The sequence below is a fragment of the Octopus bimaculoides genome, chromosome 22 (genome assembly GCF_001194135.2).
Source record: "Octopus bimaculoides isolate UCB-OBI-ISO-001 chromosome 22, ASM119413v2, whole genome shotgun sequence".
In the NCBI taxonomy this organism is placed as follows: domain Eukaryota; kingdom Metazoa; phylum Mollusca; class Cephalopoda; order Octopoda; family Octopodidae; genus Octopus; species Octopus bimaculoides.
This window is the reverse complement of record NC_069002.1, coordinates 5,930,139-5,939,820: the sequence shown is the minus strand read 5'-3', so window position 1 is coordinate 5,939,820 and position 9,682 is coordinate 5,930,139. Positions and strand designations below refer to the sequence as shown.

The window sequence follows — 9,682 nt, the reverse complement described above, 5'->3', positions numbered from 1 at the left end:
TTCGATTCTCAGACTGGGCGTTGTGAGTGTTTATTGAGTGAAAACACCTAAAGCTCCCTGAGGCTCCGGCAGGGGATGGTGGCGAACCCTGCTGTACTCTTTCACCACAACTTTCTCTCACTCTTTCTTCCTGTTTCTGTTGTGCCTGTAATTCAAAGGGCTAGCCTTGTCACACTCTGTGTCAAGCTGAATATCCCCGAGAACTACGTTAAGGGTACATGTGTCTGTGGAGTGCTCAGCCACTTGCACGTTAATTTCACGAGCAGGCTGTTCCGTTGATCAGATCAACTGGAACCCTCATCGTCGTAACCGACGGAGTGCCACCATAAGTATGTGTGTGTATGTGTGTGTGTGTGTATGCCCATGTAACTGCGTGTAAATACTAGTAGCTATGTAGAAGGGAGATAACTCTCCCTCCTCTCTCACTTTTTCTCCCTCCCCCTCTCCCCCTCTCTTTCTCTCTCTAACTGAATGTAATGCAGGTCAACTTAGCCATTCAATAATTAAAGATCAATAAAACGAGCAGGGTGCCTTTGTCCAATGTATGTAAGTAGTAAAAGAATAATAGAATTTATGCGTGTGCATATATGCGTCTATGTGCAGCGCATATAAATATGTGCATAACACACACACACACACACGCACACACGCACACACACGCACACACACACAAACACTTAGAGTTAAAAGAACAATGGAACACATGCTGCTAGGAGAACTGAGAACAGCAGATTGGTTCACGATTCCATTATCATGATAGTCTTCAGAGTTTTTAAGAAAATTTCTTACAACAATAATTTCCAACGCTGTTTTTCGTTATTATTTTCTTATGATTCAGGTTTTCCTGTTAAGTGACGTGTGTGTGTGTGTGTGTGTGTGCGTGTGCGTGTGTGTGTGTGAATGATTTTTGAAGCTTTGATAGAGAGAGAAAAAAATCCATTATTATTATTATTATTATTATTATGTGTTTTAATCATTACTTGCGAAGTGGAGGGTTATGGATTACTGTGGAAAAACACCCACCACTGATAGCAAACGAGAATTATGGCTAGGTGCAGCAATGGCTGTGTGGTAAGAAGCTTGCTTTGTAACCAAGTGGCTTTGGGTTCAGTCTCACTGCAGGCACTGCTAGAGCTCCAAGCAAACCAATACCTGATGTGTGAATTTGGCAGACAAGTTTCTGCCTACCAAATTCACACCATCATCATCATCGTCATCATCATCTAACGTCTGTTGTCCTTGCTGGCAGGGGTTGGATGATTTGACTAGAGCTGGGGTTGCACCAGACTCCGGTCTGATTTGGTATGGTTTCTATGGCTGGATGCCCTTCTTTTAAGGCCGACCACTTCACAGAGTGGATTGGGTGTTTTTTTATGTGGCACCAGCACAGGCAGGATCACCAAGTAATTTTGATTGGGGGGGGCGGCATTGGAGGAGGGGATCTTGTGTCAGAGGATGAAAGGTTAGAGTGTGACAGAGAAGCAGAAACAAGTATCTTGCTATAGAGAATCCATAAGTCAGGAAAAATTGCATTCGAATATTTGTCGATAGAATAAATATATTAATTAAAGCGTACAATATTGCATATCCTTTATGGATGATAATACTGTACACTTCGATTAATATATACATATTAATTAAAGGTGGTGCTCCAGCATGGGCACAATCAAATGACTGAAACAAATAAAAGAATATATATATCATCATTATCATCATCATCATCGTTTAACGTCTGCTTTCCATGCTAGCATGGGTTGGACGATTTGACTGAGGACTGGTGAAACCGGATGGCAACACCAGGCGCCAATCCAATTTGGCAGAGTTTCTACGGCTATGTCATCCTCATTGTTTTTACATCCACTTTTTCATGTTGGCATGGGTTAGATGTGAATTATTGAGGTGATTTTATTCTATGGCGGCTGGAAGCACTTCCTGCAGCCCATCTCTTACAAACAAGTTATTTTCCTTTTATTGGCCTTCACGCATCACTGAACTAGAGCATCGTTTGCCGGGTAATGTAAACAGCGTCACAGCTATTTGCACAAAACATGTGTATAAAGATGCATAGAGTCATGCACATGCACATGTGTACATAAATACATGTGTGTGCATGCATGCTTGTCACCAGTCGTTATGTCAACAAGGAAATGTTATCATCACCACTATGTTGTGAAATTTGGCTGTTATTTCTAGCATGTTGGGCAGCCACGTAGAGGCTTGCTTATTGACTCTTGAAATGTATTTCGTGTTTACTTTTGCATTCCCAAAGAATTGTTCTTCAATGATTACAATCAATATTCTCTGATTTTATTTTTTTCTTTTTTTAATCTTTTTGCAGATTCCCTCAAGATTTAAATGTTGGACAAGTTAGTGCTGCTAATATGTGGAGTTCCCTGTCACTAGATTTGTGTGAAGCACTGGGGGGTAAGTAACATTTTAAATAAATATAAAACGATTCTACAGTGGTAAAGAGAGCTTTGTAGAAAGAACTGGATTAATTCAATAGCTGTGAGAAAATGAAAAAAAAAAAACAAGTAATTGTTAGATTCTTCACTTCTCATAACAGTTGAGTTTATGGAATTCTTCTACAAACTCTCCAAGGAAAGAATTTATTGTTGCTTGCACAAACCATTATCATTTTCCTGCTGTCCTGGATTCTATGCTTGACAACGTTTCTCGTTTGAATTGTTTGAAAAATTCTATTTCAAGAACTTTTAGTTTAATTAAAATGGAATGGATGGTGTGTTTCTTTTACTTCTGGCAATGCAGTTAGCTGTGATCAAGTTTAAAGTTTAAATATTTAAACCGACCATGTCCACTTCAAATATTCTACCGGTTTTATTTTAAGAGTATTATTTTCATCCTAAGAAGACGGTATGCCATACACACCATACACACCAGGGGTGGGCATCCTTTTCCAAGAAGTGGGCCGCATAAGAAATGGGACATCATCAGGTAGGCTGCGCCTCTAAAAGACACACAAGATAATATCAGTGGTGCATGGTGGTTGGGTGCATTGGATGGGGTATGACAAAATATTTCCATTAACATTCGTGATTAAATTAATGAGCAAGGTTAATATTTATAATGAATTTGCCATTTTTGATGGATGTGGAACACATACCTAGCACACCCGGAACATACACCCCTGGATAATATTTTGTTCTTTTTATGGCAGGGAGGGTGCATGCTATTCAGAATGTCTCCTGGGCCACAGTTTACCCATGACTGCTCTCTACAATAAGGGAAAAGGATGAGCAATAAGCTACATGGTATACAGTAAGGGATTTGACGAACATGTAGGATCCAATTTCATTTAGTTCTGTTTCTCTGTACAATGTTCTTTGTTGTTGTTTTTTTTTGTTTTCTTTTTGTCACGTCTTCTTTCATTGGATAAACTTATGTTTTTTGTGTTAACAGAAGATGAAGCTGAAAAACCATGCAAGAGTTCTGAATATATGAATCTTCACTTTAAAGTGAAATGGTTATACACTAAATATGTTGTTGATGTGCCTCAATATAAGGGAACCGTTCCAGATTACCCAGTGTTAGTATTTTTTGACACTGCTGTCTTTAAATGTCTCGTTTCTTTAACCATTTTGTGACCATATTTGTACTGGAATATATTGCAACCCCCCACCCTTTGCGTGTGTGTGTTTCAATTCGTTTTGTAAATAATTGAGAGTTTTGAGGCAAAAGTTAGTAAAATAACTTTGTTGTTATTATTAATTTTTTCTGTGACAGAAAATTGGGAAAACTGTTGGAGTGTTGTGGGGAAGACACCTTGTCATCATCATCCTCATCCTCATCATCATCATCATAATTATCATCATCATCATCGTCGTCGTCGTCGTCATCATCATCTAACGTGTTTTCCATGCTGGCATGGGTTGGAGGGTTGGACAAGAGCTGGTAAGCTAGAGGGGGTGCACCAAGCCTCAGTGATCTGTTTTGGGTTAGGGTTTCTATGGCCAGATGCCCTTCCTAATGCCAGCCACTTTACAGGGTGCATTGAGTGCCTTTTACGTGGCACTAACACAGGTGCATTTTACATGGCACCAGCACAGGTGCTCTTTACATGATGTCAGAACAGATGTACTTTTAATTTGGTGACAGCATGGGTGCGTTTTATGTACCCTTCACGTGACACTGGCATGGGTGCTTGACTCCACTTAGCTTGATGTGTCTTCTCAAACACAGTAAATCACCAGGAGTCTCAGTCCCTTGTTATCTCTTCAGTGAAGTGATATTTGTTCCAAATCTCTCCACTCTGAGTTCAAATCCCGCTTAGGTCAACTGTGCCTTTCATTTCATTAAATACCATTGAATATTTTGAACCTGTAATTTCTTTATAAGTTTTTTTTTTTTTTCTGTTGTATTATGTCTAATTGTTTTTTGGAGGTTTGTTTCCCATTTATTTTAAATGTGATTTTGTACGAAATATATTAAATTGTAATTTTTTTTCTTTCTTTCCCCACAAAACATAGGTGGTTTGAGTCTTACGTCATGCAGTGGCTAAATGAAAATGATGTAGTATCTATGGATTACCTACGAGGTGCTTACGAGAGAGACAAAAAAGACGGGGTACGTACGCCAAAAGAAAAATCACACACTTTATACTTGTACTCTACATTTTATTCTTTACATGTGGCTTAGGGGTTAGGGTATTGTATTTCAAAAGGCCAGCTTTGACACATTCTGTGTGATGTTGAATCTTCCTGACAGCTGTGTTAAGGTTACATGTGTCTGTGGAGTGCTAAGCCACTTGCAGGTTTAATTCCATGAGCAGGTTGTTCCGGTTGATCAGATCAACTGGAACCCTCATCATTATAACCGACAGAGTACCAGTGTGGGAGCTGGAGTTATATTTTATAGTAAATATGCATAGTCTGATGCTTACAGTGTTGTGCTCGTGGTCATTAGGTTATGAGTTTATTCCAAGACTGAGCAGCTCCTTGTAGACCTTGAGCAAGTTACTTCATTTCATGTTACTGCAGTTTACTCGAATTAACAATGAGTACCAACTGTAGCTGGAAAATTATACCATATTTGCTGGAATACAAGTCAAGTTTTTCAGTCAAAACTTTACAGTCTAAAAAGGTAGATCAACTTTATACACTAAGATGGATTAGGAGAACCAAAAATTTCATGTGAAAAGCAACAAGATTTGAATATAGAGGGACAATAAAAGATACATACATATCTACATTCATACACACACACACACACACATGGTGGACTCACCTGTCGTAAATGACAAATAGGACTTCCTCATTTTCTTGTTGAAGAAGTATGCACAGATGATTAGTTTATGATGGCCACATGTTTGTGCTGTATATTAAGCTCACTCCTGCAATCAAATAGACTTTACCTGTCCAGGTCCATGAAGTGTCTCACGTCTGATGTCAAAGTGATAGCAGAGCAATGGGAAATGAAGTGCTTTGCTCAAGAACACAATGCACAGCCTGGTCCAGGGATCGAAACCATGATCTTGTGATCCTGAGTATAGTATTATAACCGCTTCACCATGTACCTTCACACACACACGTGCACACACACACAGTTTTGCACTCTTTACCATTAAATAAAAAAGCCAATAAATAACCATTTTTCTGCATAACAATAATGTAAATTAAAAACTTTAGCAGTTTTCTTTTTGTATATTTCTTCTCTAAGAATTTTCTCACTTCTCATTTTTAAGATATATTCTTTCACAAATCTTCAATTTTTATTTTTTTTTTGTTCTTTCCACTAACGATTTTCATTTTTTTTTTTCCCCCTAATAAAACTTTCTCAACTTCCTTTTCAGTTCGTCAAAAGTTCTGAACACGCTCTATTCTCAACATCAGTGGTTGATATTTTTACTCAATTGAATCAGTGTTTCGATGTAATTAAAAAATTAGAATGTCCTGATCCAGAAATTGTTAAACATTATATGGCACGTTTTGCTAAAGTAAGTCTTTAAAACTTTGTTTCTTAAATTTACTTTATTTTGTTTCCAATATAAACATAAATGTTGTGAGCTCAGTCACTTATATACCCATTGAAACTGGGTAGCCAGCCCTAGGAGTCCTACCTAGGACTCATGACAGTAATGTCCATGAGTCAATGATGGATTGATTGGAAGAATGACTGCCATCACCTCCATTACCACCGTCACTGGATTTTATTCAAGAATTTCTTTGAACTTTGTTTATTACCAAAATTGATGATAATATTTCTTCATTATTTTTTTAATTGCATTTTTTTTTCCTCCTTTCAGACAATAAATCAAGTTCTCCTGGCATATGCAGCAATCGTACAGAGAGACTTTGAGCAATATACGGGACGCCAAAAAACGGTAAAATAGAATTGGTATGCTTGTATGGCAATGAACATTTTGATGAATCTGTGTGGACCTGTTTACATACATGCATGCATACATACATACATGCATACATACATACATACATACATACATACAATGGACACTGAGCTAGATACACCAGGCTGGAATTTAGTAGACGGAAACTGTGCAGAAACCCTTTGTGTGTGTTTGTTCACGTGTGTCTGCAATTTGTTTATTGGTGTAAACTGCTGTTGCATCCTTTTATGTCAGAAACAAACTGTGACTTAGCATTTCAGTGAATAGAGTTTGATAAAATATGTACCCAACTGAAGCAAAAACTGGGTTTCTTATGACTGGCACCCTTGGTGATAGTGTGCCATGATGATGCAATTCAGGGACTGAAACACTTTACAGAGTATAGAGTTCAACTGGCTTGATGTTAAATTAACTACTCCACTAATGGAACATACTTCTAAATGTGTGTGTATATATATATATATATATATATATATATATATATGTTGTTGCTATTATGCAAAAGTGTCGTAAGTCCAAAATGTTGCTTTTTCAGGAAACTATAAAATAGTCTCACCATTTCATAGCAAAATCTTTGTAGTACTCTTCGACAACTTCTGATATCTTGGCATCTGAAGCAGTTGGACATATGATAGTTTGACCAAAAGAACTGGCATTGATTTATTTAACTGCCCCTTTGAAGACAGTGCCCCCAGCTTAGGCATAGTCCAACAACTGAAAGAAAGAAGTCAAAGATAAAAGACCCAGAAATAGATATTTGTCATGTGATAATTCAATCCTGTGGTCTTTTACACTTTTTATGTTTCATGTGTTTCAGGCTTGTATTTTAATGAACAATATCCAACAATTAAGAGTCCAACTTGAGAAAGTGTTTGAGTCAATGGGCGGAGAGAAGGTAAGGACCAAATTTATGAATGTTTTATTCCCCACCCCCTATCCATACCCATCTGTTTTCCCTACTGTATTTTCCAAAAAAAAAATTTAATTTAATAATTTAATGTCTTAATGTTTAACCCTTTTGTTATGGTATTCTGCTGTCACTCTGCAAAGTGTTTGGCATTAGGAATGGCATCCATCTATCAAAGAGCCCTGTCAAAAGCTAACGTTGGGGTTTGTCTCAACCCTGTGGCTCACCGGACCCTGTTAAACTGTCCGTCCCAGGCCAGTATGGAAAACAAACAGTAGATGATGATGATGATGATGGTGGTGGTAGCCGCGATGGTAGCAATGATGATGATGTCTGTTGAAATAATCTCCCTTTGTTTCAATTAATTTTCCAAATAATGAAAAATTTAGAAAAGTAATTTTTGCTTGGAACATAAATTAGCATGACATTTTAATGCCGGGTTTTAATTTAGTTCGCTTTAAATTTTTTGTTAACATATTTCTGCCGAAATACGCTGCCTCTGTTCCAATTAATTTCGAAGCTAATGAAGAATTTACTGAAATAACCTTGACATTATTGAAATGGTGTTTAGAACATAAATTAGCATGAAATTTTACCCGAAGGTTTTAATTTAGATCATATAAACTCTTTTGTTACCATATCTCTGTTGAAATACTCCGTTTCAATTAATTTAAAAAATAATGAAGAATTTAGTAAAATAATGTTACCATTATTGAGCTGGTGTTTAGAACATAAATTAGCATGGCATTTTTGCTGGAAGGTTTTAATTTAGATCATTTTAAAGTTGCAAGTTTGAATCATAGCGCCAGAGGTGATCTCAGGCACTTTGGTATCAAAAAGGTTGAACTTCATTTATCTTTTGTCAGCAATGTCTTCTTAGCATTTTCATTTTCTTGGTTGGTTTATTGAAATTATCTTTGCTAATTACCAACCAGTTAATTTTGAAATATATAATGCTTCATGTTTAATTGACTGTTTTTGCAATTGTTATTGTTATTGCTCTCAGGTAAGCCCTGATTAAACAAACCTGTGATCGAAGGCAATACAGCCATGGCCATCCAGTTTTATTTTCAGTGTTTTTAGAACTAATAATCCCCCTTGTCTTTTTTTTTTTTTTTTTTTGTGCTGTGGCTTGCACAGAAATTTGCTTGTCTGCAAATTTTAACTTTCTTTTCAAAGTCCATGTGCATCCATGCTAGGAACTTTCTTTAATCAAAAGAATTTGTCTTCATCTTGAAAACTTTGCATTCAGGACCAGATTAAGACCCATAATAGACCCAAAACACTTAAAAGAATTTGGTGCCTCCATATATGTGTAATTCATAATATATTCATAATATAAACAATGATAAACCATAAAATGAATTTTTATTTTTCAAAATGTAACAAAATCTCATAGATCCGGAAAGAATATATGTAGGGCAGACAAGGATGCTGACAGTTCAAGTAGAGCGTTAGACCAATCACTTCTCCATGCCATAAAAACTTATCCAAACATGCAAATTTCATTGGAAAAATTTTGCTGACACAAACAAAACACTACTTTAGTTGCAGTTTGGTTTGTATATATTTGACGTTTGCATTTAGGGTTTGGCATAAGCTGAGCCTGTCATTTCACTACAAATAAAACTTCACTTGAAAAACATACATAAATATTTAAATTCTTTTCATGTATTCTTTTCATGTCAGTGTGCTGGGTGGGGAGGCGAGGAAGTAGATCTAAAGTTCACATTGGCATTTAATATTTCTATGGTCAATTTATTTTTATTGATTAACTTCTGCAGGAAATTTATTTTTCCCCACTCATAGTTATTTTTCTTCTCCTCTAATTATAGTTAATGACAGAATTGTTAGCATGCCAGGCAAAATGCCAGGGCATGTCTTCTGTCATTATGTTCTGAGTTCAAATTCTACCTTCTTCAACTTTGCCTTTCATGCTTTTAGGGTCGATAATACCAGTTGAGTACTGGGGTTGAATGTAATCCTCTTGCCCCGTCCCCTTGAAATTTCAGGCCTTGTACCAACATTCGAAACCAGTATATATTGATTATGTATTGATTTTGTTTTTACCAAAATTCCTTTGTGAGGTTTTCATCTCTGGTTCTGTCAGTATTGCTCCATCGGTTGTTTTGCTTTATCCTTGTTGCAGTTGGACACAGAAGCAGCAGACATTCTCAAAGAGCTCCAGCAGAAACTCAATGGAGTGCTGGATGAATTAGCACAAATTTTTGCAAAGAGGTAAATCCTGTCAACAATTCCTACACTTTTTACTCAAGTTTTGGTGAAACATATGTAAGGAAAAAAAAATGATACAAATTTGTGTACAGCATAATTTCTCACATATATATATATATATATATATATATCGCAGAATAATGCTAATAAAAGTGTAGGTGGCTACCTACACTTTT

At 36.7% G+C, this 9,682-nt stretch overlaps 1 protein-coding gene across 1 annotated transcript in view; it reads left to right on the top strand.

Annotated features, from left to right (window-relative positions):
- The window catches only part of LOC106879696 (protein unc-13 homolog B), a 221,764-nt gene that overhangs the window by 155,738 nt on the left and 56,344 nt on the right, over nt 1-9,682 (top strand). The window contains exons 23-29 of the mRNA XM_052975641.1: nt 2,335-2,424; nt 3,421-3,547; nt 4,488-4,584; nt 5,810-5,953; nt 6,263-6,340; nt 7,182-7,259; nt 9,421-9,509. Of these exons, the coding sequence (XP_052831601.1) occupies nt 2,335-2,424; nt 3,421-3,547; nt 4,488-4,584; nt 5,810-5,953; nt 6,263-6,340; nt 7,182-7,259; nt 9,421-9,509 (703 nt within the window). The remainder of the gene's footprint in view (nt 1-2,334; nt 2,425-3,420; nt 3,548-4,487; nt 4,585-5,809; nt 5,954-6,262; nt 6,341-7,181; nt 7,260-9,420; nt 9,510-9,682) is intronic.